The sequence below is a fragment of the Corvus brachyrhynchos genome, unplaced genomic scaffold (assembly GCF_000691975.1).
Source record: "Corvus brachyrhynchos isolate BGI_N302 unplaced genomic scaffold, ASM69197v1 scaffold281, whole genome shotgun sequence".
NCBI lineage: Eukaryota > Metazoa > Chordata > Aves > Passeriformes > Corvidae > Corvus > Corvus brachyrhynchos.
In genome coordinates, this window is record NW_008236509.1 from 772,807 (window position 1) to 797,653 (window position 24,847).

The following is a 24,847-nucleotide window of genomic DNA, read 5'->3' on the forward strand; positions in this document are numbered from 1 at the left end:
CCTGCTGCAATTAAAAGTTTCTGAGTGTGGAAACTTAATTGCTATAAAATCCATCTCCAGCACACAGATTTGCTAACTCGGGTTGTATCTAGTCTGAGCTAAGTGATCATTGTTCTGTACTAAATCAATCACTCCCACTACTGCTCTGTTAGGAAGGGAAAAAAGAGCCAGAGCAGCAGTGTAGCAGAGCCCATCCAGAGAGCTCAGCGTTTTTCTAGCAAATACTCTAGATGAACTCTAAACCACGGGGTGCACACAACACTGTGCAACACCGTCAAAATTCATGCAATTTTTGAAACATGTTTTGTCATAGATCAGAGCCAACTCTTGGTGCATAAGATCCTGAGAGAGATAAATCACACACTGCCGTTTTTCATGTTACTTTGATAACTTTGACAATCCTAACCCAGGAAGCCAAACGAACTATTGAACATGTATCTTTCTTTTACAGTTCTACTAAAAAATTCCTCTACTTTCTTTCTTGCTGACCTGAAGTTGATTGAGCTATTATGCAGTAATCCACAGTTGATTAAACTCAGTTTGATATATTGTGAAGGAACAGGCATATTTTTCTAGGGCACTTTCCACTCTAAGTAAAGCTGATTAGACCTCTTTTTTCCCATTTTACTGCATTTAAGTCATCTCTCTGTGTTTCAAGTTTAGCGCCATAAAACGATGGTTAGTTTAACAGACCATTTTATTAATTCACCTTCCTTGAGGTTTTTCTTTTTAGGTATTTCAAAAGACCCCTGACTTCCTAATTTTTGTGCCTGATTGCAAGAGTGATAAAAAGAACAAATATTGGACAATGCTAACCTACACAGAGCTTGCAGTAGGAATTACAGATCTCTGAAAGTGACACAGGCTCAGTTTTGCAATCTTCTTCCTGGTAGACCCTGTTAGGTCTCAGATGGGTGCTCCACGGAACTGAAACTTCTGATGAGAGCTGGCAGGATCACAGAGGTTCCAGTTACACCCATTTGGGATGACAACACTCTCTTTCAGCGATGAACCATTTCTAATTTGAGGAGATGGGATATGTGAGCTGACCTAACAACTGGAAGATGCATTCAAGGATTGCATTTCCCTCATTTTGTGGTAACACTCTCTGGCCTAATCATACAACTTTATGGATAATATTTTTCTATGTCACGAAAAAGAACCTATATCACACTGTAGAACACAGCCTGTTAATGAACAACAGTCCTAGGAGTCAGCACCTTTCAAGACTGGTTCCTCAAATTAGAAACAAAACCTAAAAGCTTTACATATTTGGTAAAGATGGAGTACTGACATAAGCAAAGGATAAAAAAAGCTATATAAAAAATGAAAGTAAAACAAACCCTAAAAACTTAAAGTAGCTGAATAACCCCTTTCCCCCCTTTTGTTTTTAAAAGTAATTTTCAACTGAGAGCTTTCATGTATCTAGTCTTGTTCTTTAGATTTAGTATCATGCTTAGTTTAATCTCAGCACCATTTTGAGAAAGGCAGCACACCAGCACCACGAGCTGTGATGGAAGCTTGAACACTAAAATTATTGTACTACTCTCACCTCAGGGACTGTGAGTGCACATCTGCAAAACCAACAGAAAATCCCATTCTACAGCATGCAGTAAAACAGCAATTTTGACTGCTTTAAACCGGATTTACTGGTCTGTCTCCTGCAGAAGTGCTCATGCCCACATGATGTCTGAAGCTTTGTAGAGTAGTCCAGGCTGCTGTAGGACCATCTGAGAGAGAAACACCAAGCAGTTCCCATGCTCAATGAATTTTCAAGGATATGAACTACCAACATTCCCTGCCATCAAACTCTTCCCAGAGCTCCTACGGGGGCATACAGTAATAAAGCCACTTATTCAGATTTCAGAAGAAGAGTAGATCAGTGAAAGTTTAGTTAGAGTTACATAAAATACTGCTCAGGGTCAACTGAGTATCAGGCAACCTGTAAAGTACTTCTGTATCACTCTGTAACAACCGATCTTTTCAGGCTTGTAGGGTAAAGCTAAAGAACAAATTCTCTTATTTCATCTGACATTTTTCTTCCTATGAGCTATGTGATCATTCTGTACCCACATGTGATGATGTTCCTTTTAACAAGCCATTGAGGTTTCCTGTAACTTCATTATTTTGTGATGTTCTTCTCTTCTGGGAGATATAATTGCTGAAGCAAGGAGACAGACTAAATGAAAATTTCAAAAGTCAGACATTGCTTACTTCAGATAGCTCTAGCAGTGTGCAGATCTAGACCATTAAAAAAAAAAAAAAAAAAAAAAAAAAAAAAAAAGGCAAAATAACCTTGACTGTTTCTCTTGTCCTTACACAACCTTTGGGCTCCCCAGGAACAAGGAATTCTGGACAAAGTCTTTGCTTCTCAGTCAGAAAAATCTCCCTTTCTTTTAACTGACCTACTTTTTTTTTTTTTTTTCCTTGGCTATGCTATAGCAGAGTATTTCTGGTAAAAAAGCTTTCCTCAAGTCTCTTCTCTCAGGTTGGACTAATGCTCTAAGCTCAGATGCCATAAGATCTATTCCTAGAAGAACAGGAACCTTCAGTGTCTAGCAGGTCTCCCTCTTGGACACAAGGCATTCCAGAGGTTGTCATGGCACAGCCTCACTCAGTCCTTGCCCTTTTATACAACACTGTGCAGCACAAAGAGTATTTAATAGTACATTTTGTCTTTGCCTGTGAGATATTAACCATACACACAGTCACAACTTCTGCCTCAGTATTCCTTGAGTTTTACCTATTTGTGAGGGGGGGAAATTGGTAGAGAGAAAAAACATTTCTTTGGGAACAGAGATTCCTGATGAGAGAACATACAAAACCAGACCCAGTGCTACCCAGTTTCACTGGTTGTCAAAGCCTATGAACTACCAACAAGGAAATTTCAAGGGCACAAATATCACTAAAATGTAATCCTAGACATTTCATATAAGAAGCAGGCTACAGGGAGATGTTTCAAACTTGCTGCCCATACAGTAATAATAACACTCCAAGGCAGGGAATCACAGTCACTTACTCGATATGGGAATGTAAATACATTTTTCAAGTACTGACACTGCAGTCATTCATGGCAATAAAAAACCAGAAATCATTGTTTATTTGCTGGCAGAGAAGTTGTCAACTTGTTTATTTGCTGGCAAATGAGTCGCAACTTGTTTCTCATTTTAGAAGACCTTGTTGTTCTCTTTCCACTTCGTGTACATGAGCAAAGCTTGAGATTAGAAGCAATAGATTGGGAGGAATAATTATTTCATAGCACGTAAGACTGATAGACCATCTATTTAGCCACAGAAATATCTTTAAGCTTCCTAGAACTTTACCAAAATTTGATTAGCTACGCAGTATGTTTTTTCACCTTCATAAAACATTAATGCTATTAACATCTCATTTCTTATTTATTTTTTTTTACTTTAGTTTTCCAATTATTTCTATTTCTACTGTATGCAAATCTTCTGGTATTTGTACTGCTTGAAAAGATTGCTTCAAATAGAAGGTGGCAGCTTTTGAAACATTAAGCAATGATTAGACAGGCACTGGGCCAAAGGAGTGTGTCAGAGAGGAGCAAAGGAACAATGCAGCAGCCGACACTGAGCTATCTGGAGAGAACTGAGATCACTTAGCAATTCCATCAAGGCTTTCCCTGCTGCCAAACGAAAACAACAATGATTCATGCTGCCATATTATTTAGCATTCATCATGATTCTGAATTACTTAGTGGAGAGTTCACACTGCAGTGCAGACAAACCCTGTTAAATTTAATGAAAGGCAAATTGTCCTTTGAGTTGGTACCAAAAAGCATCTACCACTGCTCTCAGATTATGCTTGAAAGGAAACTAATACGCAAAAAAATCAGTTTATTCACAAACTCCACTGCAAAATGCCATAGGGATGTAGCAGGAGAATTCAGCTCCACGCAGGTCCCCAGTCAAAAGCTGTCCCTATCAGACTGCCAGGAGAGCAAGATTTGCCCTGTTCTGTAGGAACTCAGCTGCAGAACTTACCCAAAATCCTAACAGACTTCTAGGCACTTGTGAAAACCACAAAGAACATGAAGGGGTTTTGTATTTTCAGCATATAACCTGTATCTCCATCCATAGGGACTCACATACACCCAGACTCTCACAACAGTGTTCCACGAAGTGGTGTTAACAACACCTCTGGCTATGGAGGCCCAAGGAAAACAAAACATTTTTTTCCAAATAAACCAGGTGAGGAAAAACAAGCAGGAATTCTCACTCTCTCACAGCCTAACCACTAACTCTTCATTTTTCTGCTGTTAATTGCATCATCATAAATGAAAATTTTAGCTTTTATTCACCTCCATCACATTTTCCATAAAGTTTTACGTTGAGCTTCCCCAAAGCTTTCCCAGGCTGCTGCTTGAAGCACACTACTTTAAATAGGTTACTTTTCCAGGGTGAAAGGAAGGAACATCATTTTAGTAACATCCCCAGAAATTACTAGAAGTGAACAAGTAAAGTCAAGTAATTTAAAATTTGGCCATCAAATACACTTTGAGAACACTTTCAAACAACTCATTGCATATCTACAGAAAAGCAAGAGAAAAGCCAACGTGAACTGATTTATTTTTTCAGAATTCACATGTGCTTTGTTAAAATGTTCTGTACTTGAACTTTAGACTTACAGTAGGTTCCACAATGCCTTTAAAATATCTAGCAATGCCTATAAATGTGCCTTTGTGTGGTGACCATAGAATAATCTGTAATTTATTAATATATTTTGCTAACTGATCTTTATCATTTAGTGATATACTTGAACACTCTTAAATACTTCCTTAGGCAAATCTCTTATCATGTTTTGGACCCTTCAACACATCAAGAATTTTGAGGTTCTATCACAAAGAAATTGAAGTGTTTGAAATTATCAGCTCTGGCAGGAAGTTTTACCACCACTTTAAGAACTTGGCAGTGATTTTATGAAAGTTATCTTTTTATTCATTTTTCTTTTTAAGAAAAGTATGCTTGGGTTGAGAAGAAAAGGTAAATTTTAATGAAGTTCATTTAAAAGGCAATTTCTATTTCTTAACTTTCTGTAGGACAAAATCCTTTAACTCCTTTGTCTGACACTACAGAGTATTTTCCCCACACCCTGTCAAACTCTTTCAATTATAAGTGCCATGCTTTTGATAAGGAAAGAGACAGAAATCCTTTAAGAAGTCATTCAGGCTCATAAGAGCTTACATTACTAAAATATTTCAAATACTATTTCTATTGAATACTTCATGGGAAAAGATTTCAAAAGGAAATAATCAGATCAAACCACAGTATCTTACTGACATCAACAGATATTGGCACTTTTCTCATGAGCTCTGCATGAATGTTTGTCACTGCACCAAATCTATACATGTGGCTGCTACTTGAATTTAGTGACATGTGCTTGAGAACATTATCAACAAAAACCATTCAAGCATTTTTGAAGGCAAAATAATCTGACAAACGTGAGAGAAGAGAAAAAGTGGGGGGAAAAATAAATGGGGTTTTAAATCAAGCAAAGCTTTAGAGATCTCTGGAGATTCATTTTAAGGCTAAAATCACAGTGATGGTACTGAAAAGTGGGCCAAGGCAGTATTTATGTGCTGTCATCCTCAGAGTCAGGATGCCACCAGCCCAGAGCACCTCCAAAGCACACAGGGTGAATTCCCCATTACTACCAGAAGAGTTCAAACCAAGCCTGTTCTCAGTGAATGTGACTGCAGCCTTTCAGTGTGGTCACATATGGCTTCTAAATCACACCTGACACAGGTGATGATGTTTTCTGTAAGTTGACCCAAATCATTCTTCCAAAATACCCCAAAGTGCCAGTGTGCAGCTATTTATCATCACCTAGAAACTGGAACTGTAATTCATTCATATATTTTAGGCTTTGCTATGACCAATAACACGAGAGCACATATAAATGTGCTCACACTAAGCACTGTGTCGTGAGAGGGTGGCAGGACAGGCGTGGGGATGAAGGACAAGAAAACCCTGACTGTGCATTGCACTACTTGTCATTCATGGGACACTGCAGATGTGGAATAGAAGCACAGTATGAATTGGCACACTGGGATTCAAAACAGAGCCACCATGAAACAAGGCCAGTCCTCTTAGACTTGGTGTGCTGAATCTGACACAGGAAAAGGTATTTATCAGACTGCAACACTGCAAGTGGATCAGGGCTGAACGAGCTAAACTACCTCATGGATGGAATAAAAGGTAAGATGACCATACATTAACTTTTGGCCACTGCTGGCTAGGGGAGATTCAGTTAATAGCATTATCTGAATGCTTGAGTCATAAAGTCTGATGTCAGGAGTCTGCAGTAAAAGCTCTGCCCTGCACAGCTGCCCCCTGATGTGGACAGAGGTTCTGCTATCAGCTGGCACACACATCGAAATGTTGCTTTTGCAGCCATACCAACAGAGTGATCTACAGTGTATTGCAGATGATTAAAATAACTGTTGTGCTGAAAGGCCACTTTGTCACTGCCAACTCCTTCTGAGCACACAGAGCTTCCACACAATCAAACGGTCCAACAGCGCTGGAACTCTCCTAACTGTCAAGAAAAGGAAGGCTAAGGACCTTCCACTGGAGTTATGAAGAATGGAGAGTGTGACAGTTCCCAATATAAAAACTCCATGCTGGTTATCAAACAGCTTTCATACAACTCTAATTCCAAGGCAACAAAAACCAGAGCCTTGCCTCCAGCAAGGGATGCTATCCCTGCCCCCTCGTGTGATTGAATGCGAGTCATTGAGTCTGATGGAGTATGGAGTTCAGGCAGGGGGAGTTAGAAAAGCTGAATGAAAAGTATCCTACGTTAATTATTCTTAAATGGAAGGAAAAGGGAATGGAAAAACATGCATGAAAAGGAGGCATTGGACAGAAGAAGGAAGAAAATGGGAAATGATAAAAATATGCCCAAAAAGGGAAGGAACAGACTATTACTGGGGGTGGAGGAAGGCAGGGACGGATGATTCAGGCAGGAGTTTAATTACTGCAGCTAAAAGCAAGGGAAAGCTGAATGGTGAGATGGGGAAAATGGAAAAACACAGTTTGTGAGAAAGTGTGGCAAACACTGGGATGGAGGAGATGATAAGAAGCACAGGTACCCTGGAATGTGAGAGCATGCCAAATGGAGACCCCAATTGAAGGACACAAGCCCACAAAGTAGGATGAGTCATATGGAATGGGGCAAGGAAGTGAGCATTCAAAAAGGGCAGACTGCCAGGGTAGGAGTCTTTCAAGGAAAGAGGACTGAGAGAATAAAGACCAAGGAACTAGACCACCCCTGGATGAAAAGAAGGGCCTTATTCATCAGCACTGTCCTTCTCTTGTCTGCTGCTCACTTCATTTTGATATCCTACTCCACAACCTCTCCCCTTTAAAGCAGGAACCAAATCCATTGTCATGAGGACTGACCAGTAAGAGGAGAGACCAGTCTGCAGCCAGTCTAGGACACTATCCTCAGGACTCAGTGTGCTCACAAAAATCTCACAGTCTATTTACATTAGTGGCTCGTATTTTTTTTTCCAGCAGAGCTCTGAACTGCATGGCCAGGCCACTCTCTCACACCCCTGAATAAGAACATTATGCTCTAACTTCTGCTGATGGCTGGAACAGATGGCCAGAGGACAAGGGTTTGCCTCTGGTTATTTCCTTCTTATATCTTTTCAGACGCATCCCCAGTAGCTGGCACACCTCACTGCAGTCCCAGCAGCAGCACACAACACTTAGCAGCGAACATATGCTCAAAGAATTGCCTTCATTAATTCCAGTTGCAGTGCTAAACGTTACTGAAGAAAAATGCAGAGTTTGTAACAACAGCCAACACTGTTCTCAAATCCACACTGGGAACAGATTTCCTGGTCTATAGATAAATATATGCCTTTTAGCATCTGATTCCTAACCAGCACTGCACAGCCCTCTTTTCATGTCAGTCCCTGTCAACCCCTCTGAGAGCTTGTGTAAAGACTGTGCAATAACGATTTCAGCATCAAGACCTTCAACTAATGCAGAGCATCAATCTAGGCAGATAAAGCAAAGCCTTCCTGATGCATAAATCATGGCCCAAAAGTGAATGCAGGTTTGGATATAGTTTGCCTATTTCCTTGTTTTCAGATGTTTCTGTTTGTCTTGGAACTTTCCTGACATTCAGGTAAGGGAAGAATAAGAAGCAAAACGGAAAGAAACCAAGACTTAAGGTTTTCCCTAGGAGATTGCTATCAATAGGTTTTTCATAGTTGTATGATCTACAAGTAAGCCATCTTCAAATTATGCTGTGCTATGAAATCTAGCATGCATTTCAACAGCAGTCTTGAGGCTTATTCATCACTGCTTTTGTAAAGAAAAAAAAGTAAAATTCAGACCATCTTCTATTCCCAAATATCTTTTAGGAATTACCAAAGAAAACAACTTTTTAATGAAAAACTCTGGATGCTTTTTGAAAAGTTTCTTTTCAGTGTTCTGAGGACAACCTCTCACAGGTGATAGATACAGTTGCACCTGACCCACTTTCTACCAGTCTGTGTTAATTCTCAACACTGCAAGGCATAAAATTCACATCCTGTGGTATCCAGCATTATTACTGCAGTTCAATAGCTGTATTCATGGAAATCTCAGGACAAAATGAGAATCATTACACTGAACATGTAGGAATATTTCATTCATGAGTAATGCTTCAAGGAAAAGGAAAAAACCTTGTAAAATCTGAGCCTCTACTGCAATATTATTAACTGTTATGTGAAAAAAAAATATCCTAGAGAATGATAATTACTGCTATAGTATTAAATTTTGCAAGGCATATTCTGGACACACAAATGCCCACTGCTTCCCCATGAAGCTGAACTCATCATGGCTCACAATGAGATTTTTTAGAGAAATTTCAAATCATCTGAAAATACCTTCAAGAGGTACTTTGTAATGCAGTGGTGCTCAATGCCTGCAAAAGGACTCAAAAGCCAAGCCAGAGCTCCAGTGGCACAGAAGGTCACAACCTCATCTCCAGAGAGCAGGATGCCACAGAGCAGGGGGCAAATAAACCACAACACCAGTAGTCTCCAGCTCAGGCAATGCTTCTTCTAAATACATTTCTGAGATCTAATTAACCACTAGCAGTCATGGGTGTGGTCACTTACATTTTTTTAAGCCTCTCCTCTGAAAATAAAAATTAAATTCTGCTGCTCCTGAAGGCAAAAATAAATAAATAATTATATTGCCAAATGATACACTTATGTGCACATTATCTCTGCAAAGCAGACAGCCCTGCTGAGGAGAATGGGAAAGATTCTGATCTGATACTTAAAAATACAGTAAAACATCTGAAATCTGTGCCGTTGCTTAGTCACCAATGTGACTGAGACCCAAATGAGACACAAATAAACAACACTGATACTTGGCTTGTTTAAATAAAATTTTTGTTCTTATTATACAGTACACAGTAGTCACTGAAATGTGCCTTCTTTATCCTTCAATTAAATTAAATTCTAGTACTAACATACCTAACAGCATATGTGAAACAATTCAGAGCAATCTTCATCAAAATTCCACCAGAAAAGATAGTATGGTGAAATACACACATTAAGCCACGCAAATGGCTTTATTAAATAAAGGAACAAAATTTTAGGACCTGCAAAATCTACTTTCTGCTTTTAAACAGCACATAGTGGCACTTTCACAGTTTTCTAACTCCAAACATTTCTTTTAAAAAAGGGAAACTTCACAAAGAGGTTAATTGAGGTCTCCTGAAACATAACTAGGAACTTGAAAAACTGCACTGAGGTTTAGAGAAAGTCATAGATAATTTGCTTGACATACCTTGAAGTACATGAAATAAAATACTATAGCACATATTGTTCAAGACAAATGTACAGACTTTGGGCCTATGCTTGAATTAATGGTTTCTGAAATCAGCCTTCTGGAATTAAAAAAAAAAAACAAACCAACCAACCTATCTAGTTCTTGCATTGTTCTTTTCCAAAATACAGGACAACAGAAAATCGGGATTCATTAAAACGTGTCCATTTGGACTCTGCCAGATCTCTGGTCTCACTCTTTATTTTTAGTCACTTCCCACAGTGTGATTTTTCCTTCCTGTGAAGTCCATGGCTGTGGCATCACAGAAAGGAATCTTCCATCAAGTTAGAGAAGCTGCCATCCCTGGCAAAAGCCTGAGAGTAAAAATACCACTTATAATTAGGATTCTGACAGATCCCTGTGAGAAGCAGAGGCTGGAGCCCACTTCATGCACAAACCAAGTGTTTGCCCCCTCAGGTAACATTACAGGGAAACCCAGAGTAACCCACTTATCTTACAAGCAGCATCACTTGCAAGCTAAAGAGCTACTAACAAAAACATAGAATGACATAAAGGATTCGTCTCAGCAATGCTGGAAGGGAGAAAAAAGAATGGAAAACAGAATATTGTAAAAGGAAAAGTAAGTTTTAAAATAAATATTTCAAGATTTAAACTAATAGTAGGAAAGCCCATAAATCATCTTTACAATTGCTCCTGTTCCAAACATCCATCTGCTCCAAATATATGCCTATTACCAGGTCTTCAGCATACATTATGGGATAAAGAGGACTGTAGAAATCTAATTTACTACTGCAGGGAAGAGATGCCAGAGGAAGGGTTAGAGGAGTAGCATAAAATCCTGTAGAGAGTTGAATTTTTCTGTGAGACTAACTATAGCTCTGCACAGTGTGATTTTGTATAAAATGACATGTAACACCAAGCCAAGGCAGCCAAACCAAAGGTTACCTTCCACTCAATTTCTGTCTCCCTGCTTGGGGCCAGGAACCCAAGGATTTAAGGCACTGGAGGGTAAGAGAGGCAAGCCTGAATAAAAGGCACAGCAAATCATAAAAATATTATACAGTATAGTACCAATACTGGTACTAACAAAAAAGGTGGCTGGACAGGTTTTCCTGAAAGATAAAGCAGTTCCTGTGATTTCTTATCTATTTCAGGTATGAAATAATGAAAAAGAATAATTTTGACAAGTGTGTAGAGCACCGTGCAAAGAGTGTTAGTGAGCTCATCACAGTGATGACAGGCTCTCAGAAACACTGATGGTTCTGACATTGCTCTGCCATGTGCCCACTGGAATAACTGCCTGTAAATTATACATCAGACTCAAACTCTAGGAGCCATATCCAGAGACCTCAGGCTCTGCAGCACCAACAGCCACTCAGATTCTTTGAGTTCTCATTTAAGAGGTGCAGGAAGGAATTTACACAAACAAATTGCAGAGCCCAGGTTCACCAGTCAAAGCTGATTTCAGTGTTGTGTTCTTTCCTATCAAAGTGCCAGGTGTTGCAGAAGGGAGATGACAAAACTTAAGGCATAGGCCTGCACCAAGTTGTTGAGTTTTGTGTGTACTTTGAAGAGTCAGGATTGTACTTTTTTCTTCATTCATAGTCAGCAGAAGAGGACATGATGACCTGCATAGCCTGGGGGTGGGGAACTTATTTACTTGCTTCCAATAAGTTTCTCCTCTGTACAAATCTGAGATACATTTGTGATCAGCAGCAAGTCAGAGGATTTAGCTACAGGGATATAGCCAGATAACAGCAGTCATGATAGCAAGGATAAGAGAAACCCTTTGTTCAGCATTTTCCTTCAACAGAATAAATTCAAATTCTCCTTGTATTTTAGCAGCTCAGAATTAACCCCCCCAGCACAGCAGAATTTTTCTTTAAGTTCAGCATTCTGTGCTTATTAAAATTTCATCACTAAAGCTGCTAGCAAATAAGACTTGTAAATAGTGCCCAACATGGCCTCACTGACAAACACCCTGGCAAGCACTGAACCATCAGAGATGGGCAGGGCAATCCTTCAGATCATAGAGAGCAACATCTGAGTACAGACAGCAGAGAAACAACAATGTAAATGCTGCTAATAAGGAGAAGAGAACTGGAAATCTAAAGCACAGAAAGCCATTTTATACAAAACAGAGAGTATGTATGTGGAATCATACAGTGGAAACAGGAGAAACACAGAAACCATGTGAGCTTGAAAACACTCTGAAGTAGTAAGAGTAAAACTTGCTAGGTCTAATTTACTGTTACATTCAAAATTCTGCCTACCAGACACCTTAAACATTCTATCTTTTGTACACACTTTTAAACGCCCCACTTGTGCAGAGCTCAAGACAGCCCAGCAAGAGTGTGGGATAAAGAAGGGAGAAAACAGACCGGTAACATTTGAAACACCAACTGGATGAGCAAGAGACAGAATTCAAGGTTTCTCTTGTATGATCCAGCCTCGGGGCAAGGAGGGGGAAGAACCAAAACCTTTTACCGTTGTTACTGTTATCATCAACTAGGATGATCTCCTTGAGGAGGTGAGCAGGAGTGCGATCGATGGCTGAGTGGATGGAGCGCAGGATCACCGAGAGCGCCTCGTTCACAAATATGAACACAATGCTGACCTCGGGAAGACTGTCAGGAAACGTGAGGTTTCTGCACCTGAAGCGAAAGGTGGAAGAAAAGAAAAGATGTAAACTGCTGGAAGTCACATTGCAAACAAAAGCTGTTCCAGAGGTATCTACCCTCAGTCATAAGAATGCATAGAAGATACAGCTCCAAAGAACATCCTGCTACTAAAGCTGATACAGAAGGTGCAGCCAGAAAAAATACATACAAGGGAAAACTTACCTGTAAGCTCAGTCAAGGGGTTTAATCAGAAAGAGGACTACTCTCAACCTGGTGCATTTTCTTTCCTTTTTCAAAAATAGGTATTTCAGCCACATTCCAACTTGCTTAAGGAAACAGCAGTATGGAAGTGCTCCCCACAACTTTAAAGCTCCTTAGTGTTTTATTGGGGTTTTTTTTCACCTCCTTCATTCCAAAAAGGATTCAAATCTTTCAACTATGAGTAGAAAGCTCTTTTACCACTTTACCATTTTAAACTGTCAGCAAAATATTTGCTTTTTAAATAAAGCCACAAATTAATTGAGTAAAAGGAATTAACTACTTTTTCTCTGCAGATTTTAGTATTTTAATGCAATGTTTCTGAACAACAATTAATTCTACTTTTTTCTCAGATCTGAAACCGTTTACTAGGTGGAAATTAGGCACAGACTGACTCAGGCAGCATTTTCAGATAGACTCTGAACATGGAAATGATTGATGTTAATGCCTTTTTCCACCTCCTGACAACTCTGAGTGGCTATCTTCTCTCCAGATGCCAGAGTCCACTACATCCAGGAACTCCTGGAAACTGTGGAAAGCATTACTAACAGCCAACGTTCTCCATACAGAAAGCATGGATGGATTCAGAATTTTTACATCATGCTTGAATATGACTCCTTAACTAAATCTGTTCTCCAGGTCAAAGAGAAAAATTCTTTTTGGATTTTGTATTTTAATTTGTGTAGCAAATAAATACAGAGAAGTATCACAAAAGCATTCCTCTTCATGTGCTGGATGTTATACAAAATTAAATTCAATCAAGATGATTAATTTACTTCTATGTTTTTACAGGTTCTGAAAAAAATCAGTGCATAGGACACATGACACCCAAACCCACTGAGATACACGTAATATTCAAAATTCAGCTGGTCAACCAATTTTATCAATTCAGTTATTGGTTTGAAATTGATGGAAATCACATTAAAGAAGCTATTTAATATTTTAGGTACTTTTGCCTCTGTCATCATGCAAAAGAATTATAAAGTCATATAAAACAGAAAACACAGTCTGGAAAAAGTACTAACAGCTCAAGTCTTTAAAAGTGTACACTATATTTTTTAATAACCTGGTTCATACACCTCTTAAAAACAAATATGAAACCTCATCAAAGAGATCCACAGCCTTTTGTTCCATGGCATCAATACCAGAGGGAAGTAATTAAAATGGTGCTTGGATTTACTGATTCCCACTTGTGGCTTGATCTCTTGCAGCATAACAAGTCTGAACTTTCTCTCCAAAAACATTTTGTATTTCCACTGGTGTGGTAATCCTCTATTCATTGGTAAGAAAGCTTTCAGCATCAGAATGAAAAGTTCTCTTTAAAGCTTTCAGGAGTGGATTTTATGCAAGATAAAGCACTACACTAAGAGGCAAGGGGAGCTTCGTTTTCTTTCAGAAGACAAGCAGTGCAAGGCAGCATTGTTTTCCTCTTTTAGCCAGTAGTTCAGGAGTTAAAACCTTCAAGCAGGACAGAGGGAGCATGAGGTCAATCTTCTCCAATCTCCCCAGAGAGCTAACTACCAGCCAGCTTGGTGGGATTCTTTTCAGTCCCCCTTTTCAGGGTCATTCCACTTTCTGTGGAGAAATTAAACTAAGCTGGAGTGATACCAAGTCTCTCTAACCTCATGTTTAGCATAAATCCCTTGGAGGAAGGACCTGCAGCACCTGTTCCAATGAATGCTCACGCATTTTAAACCCTAAACTTCACTTTTTATGGCTATGTCCAATCTTCTAGGTTATAATGCTACAGAAGGTCTTGTAAACATATTTTTACTTCTTTTTCAAGCTAATATTTACTGTTTCCTTTTAAAAAGTGCCGTTTTGGCTGAAGGAATAAAAGACCCTTCACAGAGCCTGCAAGTCAAGTGTCAGGGCAATTTACCGGGATGCCATAAAATCACAGCATGGACGAAGTTGGAATGGGCCTCGGGCAGTCATCCCGTCCAACCCCTTGCTCAAGTGCAGTCCCCTAGAGCCAGCTGCCCAGGAACAGCATTTCCCCCATCCAGACTGGGCTGGGATGCCTCCAATGGTGGAGGCTTTACAACCTGTGCTTCAGTTTGTGCCCATTGCCTGTGATCCTGCCATTGGGCAGCGCTGAGGAGAGCCTGGCTCTGCCCTCTTTGCAACCTCCCTTCAGGTATTTACCTTGATCACATCCCCTCCAAGCCTCCTCTTTTCCAGGCTAAACAGTCCCAACTGTATAGACACACATTAGGTTTCAAAATTTCTTAAGGAGAAAAGATTTCCACACCTGCCTCCTGTACCCTAGAGTGAGTACTTTAACCTCTGAAATTGTTCCTTAAAGAAAGATCACCTTCTGTGGTGAACAATCTCTGAAAGTCCTGCTTAAAACAATCTCTAAAAGTCTTGCCCAGATGACTGAGCAGTTGAAGCAGGTATAGATTTACTTGGGCTGAGCACTGTCAAATGTGAGGTGCATCTTTGGCAAATGTGAGTTTTAGGGGCCACCAGGTTTAAGTGGCATCTGACAAAAGGACTTCCAATGTGCATATTTCAGGCTCAAAGTGGCTGGGAGGTCCCTGTACTTATAATCACATTAGAATTATTAAATACTAACACTCACATTTTTCCAAAAGATGCTAAAACCATTACAGATCCAGCTCCTTGAAGAACAGACCTGTTCATGGAAAATGGAGTGAACACATCCAAGTTTTGAAAATTTGGCTTCTAATAGACTATGAACTAGTTAACAGGTATAAACCTACTAAATAATCTTCAGTATTACCACTTGAAGAACCTACAATGCTGCCCTGCCATAAATCCATGCATAAACTGAAAAGCTCAAACAAAATTTCTGCTTCTGATAAGTCTTCCACCCATTTAAAAGAAACTATTTGTATTGGTTTTCCCATCTGCATTCATTTACATCCTACATATTTTCAATTTTTATCACTCTGGACAAAATTTTTCATTACTGGCAACTTGTACAAGCAAGAGCAACACTTTTAATGCTGTGACTGTCATTTGATTCTCTTTTTGCACCACCATATCTTAAAACATAACTACAAATGACAAGGGAGAATAGAATTAGACTCCTGTTCTGTCTAATTTCTTTAGTCTTTTCAAGAAGACTAATTTTCAATGAGGGTACATTCCTAAATTGACATCATGTTTTCTTTTTTTTTTTTTTTTAAATTTAGACTCATTCATTCTCTTTACTTCCAGCTCAAATTCACTTACTTTTCGAAGTGTGTAGTTTTTAAAAAACACTTTTTCCTGTCCACATTGTTTTTCATATCAGCTAATGACAATAAAATTTACCTACCTTTTTTTTATTTATTTATTTAAACAAATCAGAATTAACCCAGCCCCAGATCCTGCACAAAATGTAGAGGCCTTGTGCATTTTCACAAGTATGTCTGTCATCATCTTTATGCCAAGCTCTATGAGGAATAAAATTCCGTAATGATAGAAATGAACAAAAAATAGCTACAGAACAAGAGGGGGTGTGTCTAAAATATGCTGAAGGGGGGAAGAGGAGAGGAAATTGTATGGATGGAAATCTGAGATCCATTAAGCTCGGAGAATGGAGTGGTTGCGTGGCAACCACAACGTGCAAGTGTCAATGATGGCTCCGCCAAGGGCTCATCCTGGGCTCAGAGCGGGCCCTGGACCTGCCCCTCACACCAGGAGGCTCCCCCCAAACAAACCATCCACAAGGCACACAGCGTATTTCGGTGTAACCACTGAATTTCAAATACACATTCCAAATGACATTCAGAGCTGCAACAGCGAGTATCACTTCAACAAAGCTAAAAAATTACCACGAGCAACCCACTCTGCTAAATTACATTGGGCTAATAACACTAAAGTAGCAGTTGTCATGGTTACCAGAAATTTAGAGAAACTCCTGGTGTTCTATTTCAAGCACAGCTCTGGTAAATGGAGGGCAGCATACATTATGAAGCTTCTGTCAAATATTTGTCCACAAGACAACTATATTCCTCTATGCATTGTGATAATTCAATTTAGCCAGTCATTAGTCATTAAAATTACTTTAGCATAACTATGCATTAAAGCAGCAAAACAAAAATGATTTCCTGTATTAATCTCTGGGACCTTCTACAAATATGTACATAAACTATGAACACAAATTGTTTTCTGCAAACTTTGAAAATCTTTCACCAAGAGTATCACAGCCAACAATGGCAAAACCCCATTTTTTGGTTAAAAAAAAAAATCCACTTACAGCATATATTCCACTTTTTTTTTAAACATAAGATACAATAAGCATATTATTAAAACACTTGGGGTTCAAGTGCTGTTTGAGGAACATACATGGGAGCGAGCTTTAGTTCCAACAGGGTAAGAATGTCTCAGAAGCACAAGCAGAAATAGAATTGTACTTTCTTCAAGAACTTGTAACATTTTGTCCATAGCCAAAATGGTAAACAGAAGTTCAAATACATGGGAGTTAAAAAAAAGTCCCATTCTGGCATAAATGAAATAAAGAGCACTAAAACTCTGGCTAAAAGAACAGAGTACTATAAGAACTTCAGCACGACTATTTATGCATTTATGTTTATAATTTCATTATGTGATCATTTCTCCTTTTGCTATTACCTGTATTCTAAGTGCTGAGCTATGCTAACAAGGCTAGCATAAAAAGGTGGGTTTTTTCCTGTATAAATGTACATCATCATTAACTTCAGTTATTACAGCAGCCTGAAGACTGCAGCAGATTTGATATCACTGCCAGAGATATTAAACACTTCTAGAGCAGCCATTTGAGGAGCTACATCCCAACAGGAAAACTGAAGCTCAGCTCAGAATCCCAGAGGGTGGCTGCTCAGGCAGCACACACTGCTGCTGGGAGCCACTCTGAAGACAAAGGTGAGACGAGAAAAAGAAGAATCAGAGGTAGAGAGCTAAGTTAAAGAGCGCATGAAATGTGACAGAATTAAACATTAGGTATTTAACAAGAATGCTGAATGCTTTGGTAATTTTAGGACTTCTGTCCAAAACAATACATTACAGGCTTTTGTGCTCTTTTTAAATGACTCCTTTGAAACATCAAATACAACAAGCAATATTAATGCTCTCTTTTACCAGTAGCAACAAAAGAACTTGGTCAGAAATTAACATGGAGCCATATCCATCACTAAAATAAACCCAGCAGAACAGAACTCTTTCACAGGGACACGTGGAAGCAAAGGTTTATAGAATGCAAGTCTGTAGGAGCTGGCTTTTGGGGAGGAGCAGAGGTAACATACGAATGCCCAGCCTGAACCTCACTATTTGAAATCATATATTTTTCTTACATCAGTTTTAATAAAGGAAAAACTTGTATACAAGTCTGATGCATGCTACACCCAGGATTGTGTTTACCACCGTAACGCTGATGGACATTTTAGACAGGTGGACACAAATAAACAACTGTTGTCCTAAACCACATCACTCTCCTCAATCAGCCAGTGCTTGACTTTTCTTCCTTGTAGTCCCATCTGCATTCAGGGGACCTCTTGCCTGCCCTGTTTGTGCCCACTTTATCACAAACCTAGGTTTTCTATCCTCAAGGCTTCTACCATTGTCCCTTGCCAAACTGAGCCTCTAAGTAATCAGTTTGGGAGCGGTGAATTGTTTGAAAGAAGTGCTTACAAAATAGCCAAAGCCCTTCTCTGCACAGCAAACAGGACCTCTCTGCACTTGCCTAGATGCCAAACAGCACTGGCTCAGCCAGGAAAAGGGCAAACCTGCTGCAAGCCACATGCAGTACCATGCTATTTGACAGAATTTAAATGTCTGAGCTTTAAATGCTTCTTTTCCCTTCCACCCTTCCTACCTTTCTTTCTTTTGCTTCTTTGCTTTCTTCCACTCAGTTACACTGACTGAAAAGGTTGTATTGCATTCACTGGCCAGGCTCCTTCGTAACAGTCCATGCAGGAGCAAAACTCTTTGAAACAGTTCCTCTGCTGGGGTCCTGCTGCAAACCTTTCCCATTACACCTCCCTCTCTCATCACATAAGCAAAGAGGAGTGTTACCTCCCTCTCCCATGTGTGCTTCAGCACAATAGATCAGGCAACAAAAATTTACAAGCCAACAAAGTAGAATCTTAAGTGCATCCACTCAAAAGGAGTTTGGTAGACACCTTCAGGACCCCTAAACAACCTAACTTGTTATAATGAATTTCTGCATGAGTGTGTTTCATTCACATTTCACTCATAACAAGCTTTGTGGGTACTGCCTGCCCTACTAAAAGTAATGAGCGCAACAGAATTATAACTAACATAGAACTATTATCCTCTGTTCCTGCATGCAACAACGGCAACATTGCCTTCCTCAGTGCTTCCAAGTTCATTAGAGCCAGAAGCTATTTATGGGTCTGTGATGCAGATAGGTTATGGACTAATAGATGCACAGAAGGGTGGTGAACAGCAGAGCACCCAAATTCAGCAGCACTAAATCAGTGGAGGCCCTGGCAGAGACGGTGTATGCAATACTCCACAATAAAGCCTGCACTGTCATACTGAGTATTGCAAAAACTGTGCCCCCTTCAGGGTGCTGAAGTATCCAGGGCAGTTAATCTCTTATTTACTTATAAGAGATTATTTTGGACTGTGCTAGGGACACCCTGTACTAGCACAAATACTCACAGCAAAAAGGAACCAAATTCAGAACGGGACATGAGGCTCACAGCTGTAGAGAGGGTCAGAAACCACTCTGCAGTACCTCAAGCATGAGAAGGTCCCTCTGAAAGGTGTGACAACTGCCACAGCCTAACCCAACTCTACTCTGCTGGATGTTTCCATCTGACTGATGATGACCTTTTTCTAGAGAGGCCAGAGTTCAGAGGCTTGGGCAGAGCTCACTGCATTAACTACTAAATGTGGTCTACTGCCTCTTCATGACACCCACATTGGAGGACTGGGCAAGGCTAGGTTTTTTGCCCTCTTCTCCATGTGTGTTGCGGCTCAGCAATCTCCAATCGTCCTCTGCTTTTGCCATGGCATTTAATGTTGACAATATCAACCCTAGAAAATGCTGCATGTTATAATTTGGTGTTATTACACATGTGGAATGGCCTTTCTCACTGCAGAACCTTGCAAAGACATGCTGAGCTCCCCTGCTAAGATCTGTAGATGTGAATTCTCAGAGCACTGCAGGCAGAAAGGTCAAAGCTGAGTCACACCAGTATGATATAAAAGGGGCTACTAATATCACACTTTTGGCAGGTCACTTGATTCTCCTGGTCTCAACTGGGGCTACCAGTGTATGAATTACCTTAGATTTCATTTACAAGTGCTGTTGTCTTCCCAAATTCCTGTATTTCATACGATAGGTTCTGAATACAGATGACAGACCGCCACTGAGCCCAGACAGAACTATGCGAGCTCCACTCCTTTATCTACCTGTCACAAGCCTTTGCTGGGATTCCACTGTCATGCTGACTCCTGCAGAATTCACTGCTAAATCCAGGCTAATGAGCTTGGTTAGACCTTGGCTAACTTTGCCCAGAGCTACTGTGGTGCCTCTGTCATATCTGTGCTTTTGTGCATTTCTAGTCAGAACAGAAATACCACAACTGACTGAGGTCCAGCAAAGCTGACTAACTTGGTCTCCGTGCCACTTGCTGCACGCTCTCTTCACACCAAGCTGTCCTTGGCTTTCATGCTGTGCTGCTTGAGCCCAGTACCTGCCCAAGGATAATTTAAATACAGCTATACAGACTCGCTAAGTGACTTACACACTTGGCTTAAAAACCAGGTGCTAGAAATCCCAAACATACATTAGAACCATACTCTCACAGGGTAGATTTTTTTTTTTTCTCCAAAACATTCATGCATGTGCTCTCACACAAATGAGAATTTGCCTGTCAGCAGCAGGAGCTCTTTTTTCAACAACATGACTTTCAGAACACCTGTAGCTCTGCACTCCACAGGGTGCTGCAGATACAGCAAACACTTTGCATGCTGCCTGACAACACACTTCATTTCCCTGAGGATCAGAACTCACTACATTCCAGTGTCAGAGTCCCTGCTTGCTCCCTAGCCACAATGGGTGTGGGGAATCTGCCTGAGCTACCATTACTATGCCATTATTTTGCATGTATGTGTCCCTAAACATACTGTGATGTCTCTCATGTTTCTGGCAGACAGTCAGCAAAGGACAAAAACTTTCACAGGAATTAGGATCATGATTCATTTCTAACTGGAGTTTCTTTTAAAATCCGAACCTTATATTATTTTCAGCTACAGTAACATTCATTTTCTCCATCTTTTTAATTTTTAAAACACATAGTTATAAAAAATTTATATTTAAATCATTCATAAGAGTAATTTCAAAAGAGCTATAAGAACCAAAACACTTCTATCACTGATGTCTAGTTAAAAAGATTTCTTTTTCCTCTGGATTAGTTTACAATTAAAAAACAAAAAAGAGATTGTCCCTACAGGCACTGCTAAACTGATTTAACCAAAACACAAATACAATTGGGTGGACTTCGATTTCCTTAAAGTCAGTATTTCAGCAAATCTGCAACAAAAATATTTCTAAAATGCAATACATAATAATATACAGCATAGATACTGCTTAAGTGCTGCCTGGGATGGGGTTCATATATTTTTGCTATCATCAACTTAATGTGCAGCAAAATGCACTGCTTACTGCTTTAGTTATTAAATATTTGGTTAGAATAAGTGAATAAGATCCCATTTGATTCAGTAAGTGCCCAGCATGTTTATTTTAATGATTTCCTTTTTTAATGAGCTGCAAAAAAAGCACCTTTCCCTCCACCCATTTCTCCATCTCCAGAGCTGCTATTTGTTCAAAGGATCAGATGTATCAAAAAAAAGTTGAGCATTCAGTGTCTCTGAAGAGTCCTACCCACACAGGCCTCAAATGCACCGAAGGGAAGGTTGTTCCCTCCCTTGGTCCCATCCACCTCCCCAGGCCACTGTGGAATAACACTGGATGCGTTCACCCTGCCTGACACGCATGATTCCGAGCACAGAACTGCCCGGGGCAGGAGGATCCCCGGGCTTTCAGCTGCTTGGCTCAAAGGTGTATTTCACCACTGAAGCTCCCAAATTTCACTGCTGACCGACCTTAATCAGGCAGTTCTGGGCTTGCAAAGAAAACAGTTCTTCTTTAGCCTGATTATCTGATAAAACTGAAAATTAGCATTAAAAGGTTCTTTTAGCAGAAAAAACACACCTGCAATCCAATGTAAATTGTAGGTGAGCTTAATCTTCCAATGGATGCTGAAGAAATTTTAATGAATACTTACTGGGACTTCTAACAGGACTGACTTAGGGCACAGCAGTTTTTCAGAAGACAATTGAAACTTACAGCCTTCATACATTTGAGAGAAATTACTCATTCTGGCCATCCTGTGTAACCTACATCCAACACAACATCATTCCAGGTGATGAAGAGTGGGAAGGCTGCACAGCTGGGGCCCTACACTGGGAAAGGGGGGCACCCCGCACTGGGAAAGGGGGGCCGCAGGACTCACCCGCTGGGCCGCAGGTCCGGCAGGGGCCTGTCCAGCGGCAGGCGGTCACTCAGGTAGGCGTTGTAGCCGTAGTACTGGAATTGTTTCAGGGCGATCCGTCTGTTCTCAGGGCTCAGGTCCTGGCCCCAGTGAGCGAAGAGGGAGGAGTCGGTGAATGCTTCGGCAGGGTTGTCTTCCAATTTTGGTGGAGCTTCTACGAGAGACAAAGACAAAAGGAAACAATTTCAGACCTCCATCCCACGAGTTGCAAGGATCTGTTATTTTACAAAGGGTAACTTCAGCTCCACTTGCTGCCTGTAAGTCTTCCCATGACATACAGTCGCATATTCTTGTGTCAGCGTAGCTATTAGCACCTAAGGCTCAAAATTCAATATTCAAATAAAGTTAAGTAGAAACAATTATTTTTTATCACAATCTGACTACAGGCCAGGACTGATAAATCTAAATTAATTAAATTTCAGAAGGAGTCTTATCAGAAAAGAATGTTATTTTGCTTTCACATACTAAGATGAACTATTTAATTTCAGCCTAGATTATGTTGCTAGGAAGAGACTGAAGTGTTGAAGGGGAAAAACACAGCATCTGTACATAATGCACAAAACAGCTGCCAAAGTCTGTGTGGAAAATAAGTTCTTTAAAACTACATAGTCAACAGAGAAAAAATTCACTGGGCTTGGCATCCACGTTTAAATAGCAAACCAGTTTCAGACATGCAATAACGTTACGGTCCAGTTTACCAATCCAGGCTATTTGAATTTTTACTCCATATTTAGGTGTGTTCAATGATGCTACTGGGATCATCACTTTCTAATATTTGTGTCATTAGAAAAGGTTTTCATTTCACAAGGCCACACCTCCGGCTGCTATGCCAAACAGAGAGGAGGTGGAAAGATATACCTAGAATTCAATTTAAGAAGAGCTCCAGTACAATGAAATCACAGTATTCACTCTCAATGTTTAGTTGCTCAGAAAGTCTGTTCAAGGCGACTTGTGAGCTCTCTGTGACAGACACATCACAGCTGACCACATAATCTAACCCAGAGAACCCCTTGTTTCTGTTAACACTTTACAATCTACAGAACACCAGTAAAGCAAGATCAAATGCCTTACTTGACTCTGATTTGTCAACATAAACTAGAGCCTCACAAAGAAAAAAATACCTTCTTCTTTCTCTGGAAGGTCTAATTATTTATCAACAATCACCATAGCCATTAACAGTGACCCAATCAAATAAAGCATACACAGTTGCTCTCAACCCAAAGCACATGATGAAATTTATAAGTGAATCTTTTGAAAAACTGCCAATGAGTCATAGGCAGAAACTTCAATTGTCCCCAAAGTCCTCCTCAGCACCCCGCATCACCTGAAGGCCTGAGAGCTGGTTTAAGCTTCATGGAAACACCTAAAGACAACAGTTTATGTACTAGCAGAATATGCCATCCGAATCCTGACTCCCAAAGAATCCAAGAAGCATCCTTTGATCTCCTACTAAAAAGGACTCAAAATGCAAAAACATAAATTGAGAAGATTAAGTTGTTTGATTTGTTCAAGATGTTCTCCTCCTTCTCCCTGGCAATACTGACAGGAAACTAAAAAAAAATCCCTACACTATGTTCCCACCTCTGCAAATATGAAATGTTTCTTTACCTGTCAAAGTACTGTCTCCCAGCCTGAATTTGGGAATCAGCTCCCACTCTTCAAAGATGAAAGACAAACTAAACCCCTCAGTCAAAGGAGGAAACTATTCTGACAGGCCCTGCTACCACAGGGTAATGTCAGAGAGAAGAGCTTGGAAATGATTAAAGTTTGATAAACTCAGATCATTTTAGAGGGTCCTAACTTGAAAAAGACAGAATAGCATTTGAATACCAGTTCAAAAACCACAGCAGCATGGGAAGTCACAGATGTCTCTGTCTTTTCAGGGATGAAGAGCCATCCCAGAAACAACTGTCTTTACAAACTCACTCTCACACAGGCATATATTGAATTTTATCAAATGATTTTGTGGGCAAGAGTATTTCCTAAAGTGATCTATGAATCTCTTGCTGTTTTCTGATTGAAAAAGTGCTCAGTAATCCAGGTTGTATCTCAGTTTAAGATTTTCTAGCAAAGGATATCTGTGAATTTAATTTACAAGCACTACTAAACCACTTACCAAATGCAGTAATTTTTTGTATGCTAAGCAAACATGTTATTTCGATACATTGCTCCACAGGAAAAAAAAAAAAACACATTAGCAGGAACTTTCAATTACAATTCCAATCAATGGAATTAAGCATGCATCTCTGATGACGAAGTCTTTCTTTCCTTTATTTGGCTAAAAACACTTGAGGGAAGCAACTTTCTCCAGCCAGTCTCTCACAAGAAACAACAATAATGATTACAAGACCATCAGCTGCTTTTTGACTAGTCATTAAGTGCATTTGATGCCTTGACCTCTGTAAACAGGTCATGGCCTGAGGTCTCCCAGCCAGGCCTCCTTAGCACTTCTGCAATCGCAGAATGGTCCTTGGCAGCAAAGGCTCAAAGGTGACCCATGAGCAGCACTGCCTGAAGCAATACAAAGGTAGGCACATTCATCTGCTCAGTTATTACCAAAAAGGAGAGATCAGTTCCATTTCTCCTGTGGGAGGAAAACCTGCTATCTGCAGCACATTTCTGCAAATGTTAT

At 40.0% G+C, this 24,847-nt stretch overlaps 1 protein-coding gene across 2 annotated transcripts in view; it reads right to left on the reverse strand.

Annotated features, from left to right (window-relative positions):
• Positions 1–24,847, reverse strand: part of GALNT18 (polypeptide N-acetylgalactosaminyltransferase 18) — a 207,513-nt gene that overhangs the window by 92,632 nt on the left and 90,034 nt on the right. For both annotated transcript variants that reach the window (XM_017726304.1, XM_008644053.2), the window contains exons 3-4: positions 22,177–22,369; positions 12,306–12,472 (exon numbers count right to left, since the gene is read on the reverse strand). In XM_017726304.1, the coding sequence (XP_017581793.1) occupies positions 12,306–12,472; positions 22,177–22,369 (360 nt within the window). The remainder of the gene's footprint in view (positions 1–12,305; positions 12,473–22,176; positions 22,370–24,847) is intronic.